Source organism: Chiloscyllium plagiosum, chromosome 13 (assembly GCF_004010195.1).
Source record: "Chiloscyllium plagiosum isolate BGI_BamShark_2017 chromosome 13, ASM401019v2, whole genome shotgun sequence".
Lineage (NCBI taxonomy): Eukaryota > Metazoa > Chordata > Chondrichthyes > Orectolobiformes > Hemiscylliidae > Chiloscyllium > Chiloscyllium plagiosum.
In genome coordinates this window covers 78,067,055-78,083,943 of record NC_057722.1, presented here as the reverse complement: position 1 = coordinate 78,083,943, position 16,889 = coordinate 78,067,055, and the positions used below count along the sequence as shown (strand labels likewise).

Here is a 16,889-nt window from a genome sequence, read left to right as displayed (position 1 = left end):
CTGCCTCACAGCACCAGGGTCCCAGGTTTGATTCCAGCCTCGGGTGACTGTCTGTGTGGAGTTTGCACATTCTCCCCGTGTCTGCGTGGGTTTCCTCCGGGTGCTCCAGTTTCCAAAAGATGCGCAGGTCAGCTGAATTGGCCATGCTAAATTGCCCATAGTGTTAGGTGCATTAGTCAGTGGGAAATGGGTCTGGTTGGGTTACTCTTCGGAGGGTCTGGTTGGCCCAAAGGGCCTGTTTCCACACTGTAGGGAATCTAATCTAATCTCCCCTTGCCTAAGATGTGTTGATCCTCAGGTTAAATCACCAGCAGTTGTCTCTCTCAAATGAGCGAGAAGCCCTATGGTCAGGTAAGACCTAATTTTTATTCACCCTGTATATCCACTGAAGCACTGAAAGAAGAAAGTAAATTTTTTTTTAAGTAAAAAGCTAGAAAGCTTAATCATGGAATTTCCAAACAATTTTAAACAGTCTTACTTCTGAAGTAAGTACATCTTCATTATAACAACAAATAACCCACACAATGTTAGAATTCCTGTTCCAAAATTAACTGACCTCTCCCATACAGCCATAGTAGGGTGTTCCCATCATGAACACCTTAATCCGGGGTGGAAACAATTCGTCCAATGAACTGAAGTGAGAGAAACTGGAATCAAATGATTTAAGGTTCTGAAAAAAAAAGTTCATTTAGAAATTATTACATCACTTTCAGACAATTCATAAGTTTCACAATCAGAATTATAACCTATCAATAAAACATAAGAATGAGGAGTACATCATATCGCCCCATAAACCTACTCCACTACTCATTATGATCATGACCTCCTACTCTCTCATCATAACCCTCCATTCTTTCAATGTCTGTCTTCAACAGGCTCAGCAAGTGAGCATCTACAGATCTTTGCGCTGGAGAATCCAAAGATTCAACGCTCCCAATATAGAGATGATGATACATCTCAGTCTTAAATGGTCAACTTCCCTCCCCCGTGATTATGATTCAAAGTTCTGGACTCTCCAACCAGGGAAGATAGTCTCTTAGCTATTCTGCCAAAGCTTCTAAGAATTTTATATGTTTAAATGAGTCAGCTCTCATACTAAGAGTTTAAATTTGGCCCAATCTTTACAATCCAATGAACCATTGTTGCACTAAACCAAAAAGAATATTCCAAAGGTAATGGGCCAAAACTATATACAATACCCCATGCAGTCTTGCCAAAGCCTCATTTAATTGCAGTCAGACTTGCTTAACCTCCAAATTCCTTGCAATAAAAACTAACATATCATTTGTCCTTCTGTATGAGAGGGCACACCCAAATCACTTCGCCATTCTTTAAGAAATATTCCACTTTTCCAATTTCACTCAAAAGATCCCAACTTACATTCTTTCCTAGTCATTTGAATCCTCTCATTATCCTTATAGCTTTTTAGCTTTCTAGCTCATCTCATTATCCTTATAGCTCCTCCTTACAACTTACATTCCCACCTAGCTTTGGGACTTGAATACATTACAATATATCCCTTCATTTAAGTAATTTATATGTAATTTATCTTATCTACATCAATTAATTCCAGTTTATCCATTCAGCTTGTTACATTCTCTGCATTCACCACCACTGTGGTCACCTCCAACAACTCTCAGATGTAGGTCATCAGAAACTTAAACGTGTCAGATTTTAGTCAGAAAAACTTCACTAAAACTAATTACTCTAAGTTTCTCTCTTAACAGATCCATGGTTTCTCAATTTCTGCTATTTTGTGTGGCTTTTCTTGTGACACAGAACAAAGTATATGCAGAATTTTAGAAAATTAGAAACTGGGAGGAACAGACCTTTCATTATGCTCCACTATTCAATATGATCATGGTTGAGTCTGTATCTCAACGCCAAAAACCCACTTTCTCTCCAAAGCCCTTGATGCCTTTAATATTTAAAACCTATCAACCTTTTTCTTGAATATACTTAGTGGCCCAGCCTCCACGGATTCTTGTGGTGGCAAGTTCCACAGACTGACCATTTGCTGAGTGAAGTAATGTTTCCTCATCTCAGTCCTAAATGGCCTCCTCTATATCCTAAGACTGTGTCTCCTGGTTCGAGATTCTCCAACCAGGGGGAACATCTTCCCAACATCCAAGCTGTCCAGTCCTATGAAAACCTGACATATCTCAATCAGATCTCCTCTCATCCTTCCAAACTCTGGTAAACACAGTCCCAATTGAACTAATCTCTCCTCATTGGACAATTCTACCATCCCCAGTTTCAACCTAGTGAGCACACACTGTACTCCCTCTCTCGCAAATATATCCTTTTTTATGTGGAGACACCAATACTGCACACGGTAATCCATATGCAGTCTCAATGGCTCTGTTTAACTGCAGCAAGACATCCCTACTTCTGAACACTCATCCTCTCGCAAGGAAGGTCAACATACCATTTGCCACCCTAATTGTTTACCCAGATCCCCATGTCCATGCATACTTCCGAAGTTATCACCATTTAAATGCCTGTTTTTCACACTGAAGTGTATCATTTCACATTTAACTATGTTACACCACATCTGCCATGCCTTAGGCCACTAATTCTGCTATTTTCTTATTCCCCAATATAATTTCTCTACCTTTGCCTCCAAGAGAGCCAAGATGCCTTTTGCTATTATTGACATTCTTGAAATCTGCTTTAATAAGTTTCACGAGTTTAGATTCAACTTCTAATTTGTCCTTCCTGATCAATTTAGTCATCTTTTGCTTTTTTTTTTAAACAAAAAATAAACTCTTCTAATCTTCAGGCTTCTAACTTTGGAAGCTGCTTCTTTTAATCTATTGCAATCCTTAACTTCTCCAGTAAATCAGGGTTGTACACACCAAAATAAGATTATATTTAAAGAACCAATAAAACCACAGCAAGGTGTTAAAACACCACACTGACAAACAAAGCAAAATATTATTTGATTAGCAACACTGAACTCTTTATTTTTGAATCCGTACCCTCACAATGGTCTGGTGAGCAAATGGTAGTACTTGCTTTGACCATTCCTTCTCTAAGGTAACGTCACCATTATGGCCAAATACGTATCGACGCCCAGTGAGAAGCTGTGCATACACAAGCACCGACGTTTCATTGATGAGGATTCCTTTCCTTTTGTGGTAACTGAAAAGTTTTTGTTTTAAAAAGACATGGATTTAAAAATCTTCAAAGAATAGTAAATAAATTTAGCTGATTTGGATAGAGGCCTTAAGAAATTTAATTAATCAATCATCCCCACGCAGCAGGGTTGCTGTGATACCAGAACAATGTATACAAGCCACCATGGCATGTAGTTACGCAGCAAGTTTTATAATTAGTGCATGAGTTTATTTGGCTATTCAAAACATAATATATCTAATAATTTACATTCCAAGTAAAGGTTCAAACATATTCTGCATGTCTGCTTTTATTGTTTACCCTCAATAATGGGGGGAAACATCAAACGTGAAGTACTCTAAGAGCCTTCTCAATAGCTGGTTTCATCTCGTACTACATACTGTGCATCATTTTCCTCAAACTAAAACCTTTCTACAGCTATGTTAAAAGATATATGTAGTGCCGCCAGTACTTCAATATACTGTTCATATGCACTTTATAACCTGTAGTGCCGCTCAGCTCCTGCTGGTGGAGACAAAAAGCTAGAATTCTGCATCCTCTCCACATGGAATTTACATACAATTTCACAGCACAGAAACAGCCCACTTAGCTCAACAGGTAAGCTTCTCTCCAACTTTGTTTCAACCTGTCAATATTTACTAACCTTGGTTGAGAAAGTGCTTCAATTATATCACTATATCTGCCCATGCTGCATTCTGCTGTCCCAACCAAACACAGTAATGAATGACAGTCATTTACCTTATTGCACTAACAGATGACAATGAGCCCCCATGAATAAGGTACGATTAGCCCTTTAACACTGACTGGATAATTCACAGAAGGACAGAATAAAGTGAAAGCAAGGACAATGTGAAAAAAGGGACATTCTACTTATTTGATTCTTACTGGTAAGGTTTATCCTTATCTGAGCGACACTGCTTCCCTTTGTAAACTTTCTGGCTAAAATGTACGTATTTAAATAATATAAAAAATAATCTGACATGCGTATATTTACTTACAATTCAGTTACATTATGTACTTCTTTGTGCCACATGCTTTGTTCAGTGCCTCCAAGGTAAACCACTTTAGTAGGTGGTGGAGATTTCTCAGTGTATACCTTCTGAACACCTGCAGGTTCTTCTAAATAATATCTATAAAATCAGTCAGATAATTAGGGTTAGCTCAGCTGGCTGGTTTACAATGCAGAGTAATGTCAACAGCATGGGTTCAATTCCCACACCAGCTAAGGTTACCATGAAGGACTCTCCTTTTCAACCTCTCTCCTCACCTGAGGTATGGTGACTCCCCAAGTTAAACCAGCACCAGTCCTCTCTCTCTCTCTAATGAGACAGCAACACAATGGTCTGATAGTAAAGTTGACATAGTTCCTATTCATTCCAGTTCTTGATCTAAAGAAACATTTCCTGGGAAATACATTATCCTGTGACATTCCAAAAAGCTTGTGAGTGCTGCAGATGTGGACTAGTTGTAAAGACATCGCAGTATCTTCTGGTCAATGTTTGTTTGCCAACATTTAAAGCCAAAAAGATAACTAAGTGAACTACAGCATGAACATAACAAATTTTAATAGGATAGCTTTGGTTCATATTGTTGTTGAAATGCTCTTCTAAGCTTTTGTGTAGTTAGTAACCAGTGGTTTGTGAATCCGCCTTAATGCAATGAAGTATTTGGACTTATGAATTTAAGTTGCCTTAAGATTGCATTAAACAACATAACAGACTTACAAAACTAAAGGATACAGGAGTAAAAGTAGACTGTTTGGTCCATCATTTGGTCACGGCTGTTTCTCAACCCATTCTCCTGTCTCCTCCTTGTAACTCTTGATTTCCTGACTAATCAAGAGCTGTTATAAATGCACTCAATAGCTTGGCCTCCACAGCCCTCTACAGCAATGAGTTCCACAGATTCACCACCCTCTGGCTGAAGAAATTCCTCAAGGTCTTAGTTCTAAAGGGTCATCTCTTCACTCTGAGGCTGTGTCCTCGGCTCCTAATCTCTCCTACATGTGGAAACATCTTCTCCACGTTCACTCTATCCAGGCCTCTCAATATTCAATAAGTTTCCGTCAGATTTACCCTTCAGGTTTCTAAACTCCATCGGGTATAGACCCATATGACAAGCCCTTCATCCCTGGAATTATTATTATGAATCTCATCTGGACCCTCCTGCTGTTGTTCAACAGCTGAATGGACATCTCTAACTTCAAATAACCTTGATCTTGCTTTGTGTACCTCCTGTGCATCCATAACCTTGTACGCCTCGCTCTGACTAAGCACCCTATAATCTGTATGTCCTTGTTTGCTATGATCTGCCTGTACTGCTCGCAATACATAACTTTTCACTGTACTTAGATTAATGTGACTACAATTCAAATCAAAAACAAAATGCCAACCTATCATGGAAGTTAGTACGATGAAGGGATGTAGGTTAGTCTGATCTTGGACTAGGATAGAAGGCCGGCACAACATCGAGGGCCAAAGGTCCAGTACTGCACTGTACTGTTCTATGTTCTATTCATCCTACACAGGGCCCAAAACTATTCTCAATATTCCAAGTGCAGTCTGACCACAGTCTTACACAGCCTCAGCAATACATCGCTGCTGTTGTATTTTAGCCCTCTTGAAACAAATGCTAATATCGCATTAACTTCCTAAATGCCAACTGAACCTGCACGTTAACCTTAAGAGAATCCTGAACTTGGACTCCCAAGTCCTTTGTGCTTCAGATTTCTGAAGGTATTCCCCATTTAGAAAATACTCGACACCTCTATTCTTCCGAATAAAGTGTCTCCATAATTTCACACGTTTCCACATTGTATTCCCTTTGCCCACTCTCCTAGCCAAGTCCTTCTGGCAGTCTCCTCACTTCAATGAAACCTGGCCATCGGCTATCCATGCGTCATTTGAAAACTTAGCAACAATATAAGGTTGTCTGTCCAGATCGCTGATGTACAATATGAACAGTTTGTGGTCTCAACACTGACCCCTGCAGGACTTCATTAGTCACTAGCTGCCATTTTCAAATAAAGCTCTTTTTCCCCATTCTCAGTCTTCTGCCACTTGGTCAATTTTCTATTCATGGCAGTACCTTAGCCCTAACACTATGGGCTCTTAATTTAGTCAAAAAGACAAAGAACTGGAGGATGGAAATCAAAAATAAAATCAGAAATTGCTGGAAAAATTCAGCAAGTCTAGCAGTATATAACAGAACATAACCGCACAGTACAGGCCCTTCAGCCCTCAATATTGCGCCGACCTGTGGATCAATTTCAAGCCCATCTAACCTACACTATTCCATTCTCATCCATATGTTTATCCAATGACCACTTAAGTACCCTTAAAGTTGGTGAGTCTACTACAGTTACAGGTAAGGTGTTCCATGCCCTTATTAGTTTCTGAATAAAGAAACTACATCTAATATCTGTCCAGTATCTATCACCCCTCAATTTAAAGCTATGTCCCCTCGTGCTAGCCATCACCATCCAAGGAAAAAGGCTCTCACTGTCAACCCTATCTAACCCTCTGATTACCTTATATGTCCCCTATTAAGTCATCTCTCAGCCTTCTTCTAACAAAAACAGCCTCAAGTCTCTCAGCCTTTCCTCATCAGATCTTCCCTCCATACCAGGCAACATTCTAGTAAATCTCATCTGAACCCTTTCCAAAGCTTCCACATCCTTCCTATAATGCGGTGACCAGAATGTATGCAATACTCCAAGTATGGCCGCACAAGAGTTTTGTTCAGCTGCAGTATGACCTCATGGCTCTGAAACTCAATTCCTCTACCAATAAAAGCGAACACACCATATGCCTTCTGAACAACCCTATCAACCTAGGTGGCAACTTTCAGGGATCTATGCTCATGGACACAAAGATCTCTCTGCTCATCCACACTACCAAGAATCTTACCATTAGTCCAGTAATCTGTATTCCTGTTACTCCTTTCAGAGTGAATCACCTCACACCTTTCCGCATTAAACTCCATTTGCCACCTCACAGCCCAGCTCTGCAGATCTTCTATATCTCTCTGTAACCGGCAACATCCTTCGGTACTATCCACAACTCCACCGACCTTAGTGTCATTCGCAAATTTACTAACCCATCCTCCTACACCCTCATCTCAGTCATCTATAAAAATGAAAAACAGCAGTGGCCCCAAAACTGACCCTTGTGGCACACCACTAGTAACTGAACTCCAGGATGATCATTTCCCATCAATCACGACCCTCTGTCTTCTTTCAGCTAGCCAATTTCTGATCCAAACGACTAAATCACCCTCAATCCCATGCTTCTGTATTTCGTGCAATAGCCTACCATGGGGAACCTTATCAAAAGCCTTACTGAAATCCATACACACCACTTCAACCACTTTACCCTCATCCACTTGTTTGGTCACCATCTCAAAGAACTCAATAAGGTTTGTGAGACACGACCTACCCTTCGCAAAACCATGTTGACTATCCCTATCAACTTATTCCTTTCCAGATGATGATAAATCCCATCTCTTATAACCTTTTCCAACACTTTACCAACAACCGAAGTAAGGTTCACTGGTCTATAATTACCAGGGTTGTCTCTACTCCCCTTCTTGAACAAAGGGACAACATTTGCTATCCCCTAGTCTTCTGGCACTATTCAGTAGACAATGACGACATAACGATCTAAGCCAAAAGCTCTATAATCTCCTCTCTGGTTTCCCAGAGGATCTTAGGATAAATCTCTTCCAACTCACACTTTCCAGAATTGCTAACACCTCCTCTTTGTGATCCTCAATCCCGTCTATTCTAATAGCCCTTATCTCAGTATTCTTCTCGACAACATTGTCTTTTTCCAGTGTGAATACTGATAAAAAATATTCCTTTAGCGCTTCTGCTATCTCCTCCACTGCTGTTCTTAATTGGCCCTCATCTTACTCTAGTAATTATTTTATTGCTGATATACCTACAGAAAGCTTTAGGGTTTTCCTTGATCCTATTTGCCAACGACTTCTCCTGTCCTCTGCTGGCTCTTCTTAGCTCTCTCTTTAGGTCTTTCCTGGCTAACTTATTACTCTCAAGCACTCTAACTGAACCTTCACATCTCATCCTTACATAAGCCTTCTTCTTCCTCTTGACAAGAGCATGTGGTGAGAAAGCAGGGTTAATATTTCGAGTCCAGTGATCCTTCTCCAGAACTGACGGTAGTGAGATGGATACATCTGTTCCGATTATATCAACTTCAACAAAAGGACCTTCAAAATGTCCCATCTTCTTCCTCAACTGAGGATTCCCCACCACCATGGTTGACTGAGTCTGACCAAACTCTCGCACTTCAACCCTCACCCCCTTCTTCCCTCCCACAATGATAGGATTCCCCTTGTTCTGACCTACCATCCCACGTGCATCCAAATCCAAAGGAATATTAACTGCCATTTCTGCCATGTCCAGCAGTATGCCACCACCAGACACATGCTCCCTTCCTCTCCCCTCAGCATTGCACAAGGACAGCCCCCTCTGGAACAACATGGTCCACTCCTCCACTCCCAGCAAACCCCCCACGATACCTTCCCATGCCATTGCACAATACCTATGGGAAAGTGAGGACTGCAGATGCTGGAGATCAGAGTCAAAAACTGTGTTGCTGGAAAAGCACAGCCAGTTAGGCAGCATCCAACAGGAGAGTCTTTCCTTCGAGCATTAACACTTCATCAGCAATTTGATCGCAGCATACCTGTGTGTTTACTCCCCCTCTCCTCACTAACCAAGGTCCCAGGCAAACCTTCCAGGTGAAGTAGTGCTTTACCTGTAGTTCACTCAATCTAGTCCACTGTATTCACTGCTCATAAAATGTGGTTTCTTCTGCATTAGGAAGATGAAGTGCAGACTGGGCGATTGCTTTACAGAACACTTATGTTTTTTCCGCAAAAATGACCCTGAGCTTTTGTTTCCGGCCATTTCGACATATCACCATATTCCTGGTAAATATCTCAGTCTTTGGCTCGCTACAGAACAACACCTATTTTCCACTTGGGAACTCTTCAACCTTCTGGACTCAATATTGAGTTGAATAATTTTGGGACCTCAGCACCTTATTCCATCTCCTTACCCCAAACCCCACACACCAGGCTACGTCATCACATGCACTGCTACCACAAACAACGGTTCTCATTAGCAGCTAATCATTCTCTCAGGCTGACCTTTACCCATTTCTTTGTCTGCCCAACAGTTGTCCTCTTTCTCTTTGTGCTCCATCTCCACCTATCGTTTAATCTTTTCTCCTCCCCCCACCCCTCCTCTGGCATATGAACCAACCTTTGCCCCAACTAGAATCAGTTCTGAAGAGCAGTCAGTGGACCCAAAATGTTGATTCTGTTTTCTCTCCACACAACCTACAAGACCTGCTGAGTTTTTCTAACAATTTCTGATTTTGTTTCTTTTCTTAGCAACCTCCCGTGTGGAACCGTGCCAAAAGCCTTCTGGAAATCCAACTAGATTACATCCACTGGCTCTCCTCTATCTAACTTGATTGTTACCTCCTCAAAGAATTCTAACAGATTTGTCAGGCATGACCTCCCCTTGACAAAGCCATGCTGTCGCCTCCCTATTTTACCATGCAGTTCCACGCACTCCACAATATCATTAAGAACAAACTCTAAAATCTTAACAATGACCAAGGTCAGGCTAAATGCTTAATAATTTCCTGTCTTCTGCTTCCTTCACCTCTTAAACAGTGGTGTTGAATGAGACATTTTCCAGTCCTCTGTGACCCTCTCTGACTCCAGTGATTTCTGAAAGATCATCACCAACGCCTCTACCATCTCCTCAGCTATCCCCTTCAGAACTCTGGGTTGGGGCTGGCTCTCTTCCACGAAGGTGATTTTCTCAGGTCAGGGTGAATCCTTTCATAGGTCTTCTTCGCTTTCCACAGGGTCCGCTGCCACAAGTCAAGCTGCCAGTCTTTCCTGCCAGTCTTCATTGGACTCAAATGGTTAGCTTTTTAAGCTTTCAGCATTTAAAATCAAATTTTCAATGCACAATCTGGCTTTGATTCAGTTCTTGAAATTCAACGGAGAACTTGATTCACAAATGGCTTTGTAGCAAAAAGTGTAAACGTGCAAAACAGTCTCCACAAGTTTGAGAAAACTGGGACGATGAACGATCATTAGCCTGAAGTGTTAACTTTGTTCCTCTCCACAGATCACCTGGTGCTTTTCTCCCGCTCTTTTTGTTCTGATTATAACACATAGTTGCTGATTTTAACAATTCTTCAGCTTCCTTGACGTTGTTTCCTGTGCTCAGAGCTGACATACACAACCAACTGAGCCAAATTCCAACTCACAACAGAGCCCTATCCTGAGTAAGAGGGAGACCAGCACAAATCTAGTCGATCCTGTAATCAGCAGAGCTTTGAAAGAGAATTTGAGTTTGGTTAATCCAATTGTGAGGATTTTGTCAGGGACAAACAGCCCAAGAAAATTTCACTTTTATGGCACAAAAGAGTTCATGTCTCAAATCATGACCTTTTAAAGGAACAACCAAAATGTTAACTATATCTCTCCCCAAAATGTTGTTCTATCTGTGGAATATTTCCAATTTTTAATTTCAGATTTCTAGCAACTGCACATTTTGCTTTCTGGTCAAAATAAGGGAAATAGTTTGAACAAAATGGGGTAAACCAACAGATTAAGATGAGTTTTGTTCCGCTTTTGTAACACTTTTGAGTCATAAAGTTAAGAGTAAAAGAATGTTGTGGTGAGGCCACACTTGGGGTATTGTGTTCAGTTATGGTCACCTTGCAATAGGAAGGATGTTATTTAACTGGAAAAAAAAGAGTACGGAAGAAATTTACAAGGATGATGCCAGGACTCAAAGGTCTGAGTTACAGGGAGAGGTTGGATAAGCTACGACTTTTTTTTAACAGCATAGGAGATTGAGGGGGGATCTTATAGAAGTGTATAAGATCATGACAGGGATGGTTAGGGTGAATGCACTCAGTCTTTTTCCTAGAGTTGGGGAATCAAGGACTAGAGGGCAACAGTTTAAGGTTAGAGGGGAAATAAAAAAAGGGAACCTGAGGGGCAACTTTTTTTTTAAAACAAAGAGGGTGGTATGCATATGGAATGAGCTGCCAGTGGAAGTGGTTGAGGTGGGTACATTAATGACATTTTAAAAGGTATTTAGACAAATACATGGGATAGGAAAGGTTTAGAAGGATATGAGCCAAGTGCAGGGAAATGAGGTTAGTGTGGATAGACATTTTGGCCAGCATGGACCAGTTTGGGCCAAAGGGCCTGTCTCCGTGCTGTAGGACTCTAACTACAAGTGACAAATGGCAAATTGCTCACATCCTACCCACGATAGTCAAATGTTCTATTCCAAGAAACAGTGAATATCACAGCCTACCCATTCCCTCCTACTCTTAGCTCTCATTATGTCTTATTCAGCCTCTTGTCGACCTTAGTTTATTACCAATAATCTTCTTGTCTGCCAACCCGTTTCACATCTCTCTCTCTCTCTCTCTTTGGATTTGGTTCATGTGACAATAATAAATCAAATCAAATCTCGTTGGGAATACTTACTTCATTTCTTGATCTGACACAGCAACAACTCGAGCTTCCTCAAGATAAGGCCAATTCAAATAAACAGACCTTCCAAGCTCCTGGTTAGCAACATCATCCATATTCTGAAAGTGAAAGGGTTATTTGTACATTAGTCTTAAATGTCAGGCTTTTCAAAACTATTTTACCTCCTTTCAATAATCTCTCATAATTCACCAGGGAAAAGAATAACAAATCTAATTTCTAACATGGTGCAGAAATCCAGAAGAAATTCCTGAAATTTGACACTAATAAGATACACACTTTTGAATTCAAATCTAATCTTGCAAAGGTCAACTTTAGGGAAAACAGGAGTTAATTAATTTGCATGTAAAACTAAATAATAAGCAATATTATTTAAGTAGATACAACTTGTTCTGAAAAGTTCAAATAGTTTGGAGGTCAAATGAAATGTTGTTTTCAGTTTTAGTTATAAATTTAGTTATATTCCAGTCTTGGTGAACACTTTATAATCTAGTACATACTTCCCCTTCCATAGGCAATAACTCCAAAAGCATATTTTCTCCACGACTTGGCTGTTGGAAGACTTGAACTCCACTTTTCGCGAAGTAGAACTGCAAAAATAACAAAGTTGCATTTTCCTTATACAGGTTTGCTTAAAAATAAATATAAGATGCAAAAAGAAAAGCTCACTTACACAGAGTCATATACCATGGAAACAGACCCTTCTGTCCAACCAGCTATGCTGGTTCCCAAACTGAACTAGTCCCACCATCCCTGTGCATGGCATATTTTCCTTATGTCAACAGTACTTGATGCCACACTGGGTCTTTTAACCAGGTAACTGCAATCCTTTTGACATCCAACATCTTCTGTAGTCAATAATAGGCCAGCAGAATGGGGAATTACGGTTGGGTAATCAAACTTTGGGGCGACCAGAGATTTCCTTTGATGAGAACTACACTCTTGACTGGCTTCAGTCCTATTGTCCATTCTCCAAATACACTTAACTTATATTTTGCTCCAAACTTACGATTTCCTTTTCTAATTTCTGCTAGATCTGCATGCCAACTTTGTGATTTGTGAATGGCACCCAGGTTCTTCAGAATACCGAGATTTCCCATTTTCTCACTATTTAAGCTATCTGCTGCTTTTCTACTTTATGATTCAGAGGTGCCGGAGAATGCTGGAGAAACTCAGCAGGTCATCTGTGCAGAGAGAAACAGCAATAATGGTTCAAGTCCATTTTGAGTCGGAGGTGCTGGTTTTGGACTGGGGTGGACAAAGTTAAAAACCACACAACACCAGGTTATAGTCCAACAGGTTTACTGGGAGGCACTAGCTTTTGAAGCACTGCTTGGCCTTGTTTGTCTTGTCGCGGCCTTTTTATGTTCTTCTCCCACCTAACTTCAGCAAATTTGAATATGATACATCTAAGAGAGTGACACTGATTACAAGCAGTTGAGGCTCAAGCGCCAATCATTATGACACTCCACAGACTTTCGACCCTGTCATTTCAAAAATGACTTGTTACTTATGTTTACTAACCAATCCTCAATACATTCTGATATATTTACCCCAGTCCCATTAGTTTTTTTTTGTAAAAACCTCATATGTGGTAAACTCGCATGCTTTTTGATAATCTAATTACATCCATTGGGCCCCCATATCTATACTTATAGAATTCAAGAAAATCCGAGCAGTTCTGTTAAACAATTTCTGTTTTATAAATGTTATGTCAACTCTGTTTAATACATCTTGTTGTGCTCAGTTATCATTTCAGTAAATACAGATTTTAGGATTTTCCCTACCATTCATAGCAGTGTAACTGGCTCTCAATTTTCTGTTACCTCGCTCTCCTTTCTATAATGGTGAGACTATATATGCAACCTTCCAAATCATGGGGTCTGCTCTAGAATCTAGGGAATTGAGGGTGATCAAAATCAATGGATTTGTTACCTCTGCAGCTGCAGTTTAAGAAACTTTAGGCTATAGGTCATCACATTCAGTGGATTTGTCAGTTCTTAGACTCATGAACGTCACTAGGAGTTATTCTTATGTTACTTTTATAATAAGTCCCTCATTCTTCCTAAAACCGTTTCTCCTCACTTCTTTCCTAATATTGTGTCTCCTACAATGAAGACAGACATAAAGTATGAAACATTTGCACTATTTCTCCATTATGAGTTCTTCTGTTTATACCTTAAAGGGATCCAAATTTACTTTCATCAATTTCTTCATTTTAATTCCCGAGAGAAATTGCAGCAACTTGAATTTTTTTTATAGAACCCCCACAGTATGGAAACAGGCCAGTCGCCCCACCAAGTTAACACTGTCCCTACTCTATCCCTGTAACCCTGCATTTCCCCATGGTTAACCCACCTAGCCTGCACATCCCTGGATAATATGGGCAATTTAGAATGGCCAATCCACCTAGCCTGCATATCTTTGGATTGTGAGAGGAAACTTGAGCACTTGGGAGGAAACCCATGCAGACACGGGGAGACTCTACACCGTCGTCTGAGGCTGGAATCGAACCTGGGTCCCTGCCACTGTGAGGCAGCCGAGCTAACCACTGAGCCACCCCCTTTGCTTTTATGCTTGTGTTTTTTTCTATTCCATTTTCTCTATTAATTTCTTTGAGAGTCTTTGCTGAATGCCAAGATCCTCCAAATCCTCAAGCTTATTATTCTTTTGGCCAGCATGATAAATACTCTACAACTTTCTCCAGCTTCTCATCCATAATGGGTGTTTTGATCCTAAACAAAATGGATGATCATTGGGAATCATAAATTATTTCTTTTAAATGTTTTCCATTGTGAAATTTGATTTAAAAATATGATCAATGTCTCCAAGTGAGTTCATGACTCATACCTACACAATTTCTTTGCTCAATTCAAGACCATTATTTTGGACTGAGCTAAATTACTCTCAGACTCAATAGAAAATATAAAAAATATTATGCAACAGAAATGTTGGCTCGAGAACACAGTCATGTGTTGAAATGGCATATGACTGGAAGCTCAGTCATTTTTACAAACAGAATGTAGGTGTTCTGAAAAGCAGTTATCCAGCCTGCATTTCGATTCCCCAGTGTACAGCAGACCACACTGTGAACAGTAAATACAGTAAACTGGATTGAATGAAGTACAGGTGAATCACTACTTCACCTGGAAGGTATGTCTGGGGCCTTGGATGTTGAGAAGGGAGGAGGAAAACAAGCAGGCATTACACTTTATGCAATTACACAGGAAGGTGCTGTGGGGAGACATTGGGAATGGAAGAGGAGTGGAAATAGTGTCTTGGAAGGAATGGTTCCTCTGGAATGCTGACGAGGGAGGGGAGTGAATGTGTGTCGAGTCATGGCAACCCCTTGGAGGTGACAAAAAAATTCTTTGGAAATGGAGGCTGGTGGGGTGGTAAGTGAGGACCCTATTGCTGCTGTGGGAGGGAAGAGAAGGGGTGTGGGAGATGGGTAAACATGGCTGAGGACCCTGTCAATCATGGTAGCAGGGAATCCTCAGTTGAGGAAGAAGGCGACCGTTTCTGAGGCTCCCATGTGGCAGGTGGCATCATCAGAATTGATGCAATGGCAATGAAGAAACTGGGAAAATGGGTTGTGAATCCTTACAGAAAGCAGGGTGTGAGGATGTATAGTCCAGGCAATTCTGGGAGTGGGTGTGTTTGCAGTGGATATTGGTGGCCAGCCTATCCCCAGAAATGGAAACAGATGTCAATGAAATGAAGGGAGGAGTTGGAAATAGACCAGATAAAGGTGAAAGCAGAGTGGAAATTGGAAGTGAAATTTAAAAATGTTTCCAGTTCGGAATGAAAAAGGCAAACAGCACTAGAGAGTGTCCATCGAGGTATCAGAGGAGGAGTTGTGGGTGAGGTCTTGAATAGCATTGGAACAAGGAATGTTCGTGTATCCCACAAAGAGACAGGCATAACTGGGGCCAGTGCAGGAACCCAGAGCTGGAAATGCCACCAGACACATTCTCACCTGTCCTCCTTTGTCAGCATTCCCTCTGGGACTGACGCCTCGAGGAAGAACGCCTCATTTTCCACCTCGGAACACTTCAACCCCAGGGCATCAATGTGGACATCAACAGTTTCCTCATTTCCCCTTCCCCCACCTCACCCTAGTTCCAAGGGCTTTTGCCTGAAACGTCGATTTCGAAGCTCCTCGGATGCTGCCTGAACTGCTGTGCTCTTCCAGCACCACTGATCCAGAATCTGGTCCAGTCCTACTCCATTTACAATATGCCCCCACACTGACATGGCATCTGCCCGTGTAATCACGTGAGGTTTGACACCTGCCCACTTACTTCCTCCCTTCTCACCATCCAAGGCTCCAAATATACCTTTCAGGTGAAGCAACAAGTTACCTGTATTCATTCACTATTCACAGAGTGGTCTGCTCTACACTGGGGAGAAAAACATAGTCTGGGATTCATTTCGGAGATCACCTATACTGCATCTGTGACAACGACCAGTGCTTCCAGTCGCCTGCCACTTCAACAGATCCTTGTTCCCAAGCCAAAATTTCTGTTACTGGTCTGCTGTGGTGTTCCAGTGACCTTCAGAGCAAGCTCAAAGAACAGCATCCAATTTTCCTTGGGGGGCCTGCAGCCTCTGGGCCTTCACATTGAGTTCAATTATTTTAGTGACAAAAACAGAAAGGCTGGAAAAGCTTAGCAGATCTGGCAGCATCTGTGGAGAGAAATCAGTTAACGTTTCAGGTTAAGTGATCCTTTGTCAAGAAACTCAACCTGAAACATTAACCCTGATTTCTCTCCACAGATGCTGCCAGACCTGCTGAATTTCACCAGCAATTTGTTTTTGCTTCACATCTTGTTTTATTTTAATGAACATGCTGGATCTAGCTTTACAAGATGCAAGATATCTGCATTCTGAAGTATTGAGTATTTCAGCCTTAGGCTAGTTAAACATAGTCACAATCCAAGGACATGCTTTGGGACTTCTAAGTGAGCATAATGACAAACTTACAACAGTAGTGAAATACATGCATAACAGACAATGTACGTTTGGAGAATCCTTTATATTTTATCAATTTCTCTTAACAAGTGCAGTGATGGATTTCTATAGATGTCAGCTATACTGTTCACCTGCCCACCCACAACAAAATACCTTCTAATCAAGTTAACCTCTGCATTGCACTCTAAATTCAATGCAATCGAGATCAGATTAGTGAC

The 16,889-nt window shown here is 41.0% G+C and overlaps 1 protein-coding gene across 5 annotated transcripts in view; it reads right to left on the bottom strand.

The window, feature by feature from the left end:
- The window catches only part of xrn1 (5'-3' exoribonuclease 1), a 120,640-nt gene that overhangs the window by 57,061 nt on the left and 46,690 nt on the right, over positions 1–16,889 (bottom strand). For all 5 annotated transcript variants that reach the window (XM_043702786.1, XM_043702782.1, XM_043702785.1 and 2 more), the window contains exons 19-23: positions 12,198–12,287; positions 11,695–11,798; positions 4,137–4,268; positions 2,982–3,144; positions 557–670 (exon numbers count right to left, since the gene is read on the bottom strand). In XM_043702786.1, coding sequence (XP_043558721.1) covers positions 557–670; positions 2,982–3,144; positions 4,137–4,268; positions 11,695–11,798; positions 12,198–12,287 — 603 coding nt within the window. The remainder of the gene's footprint in view (positions 1–556; positions 671–2,981; positions 3,145–4,136; positions 4,269–11,694; positions 11,799–12,197; positions 12,288–16,889) is intronic.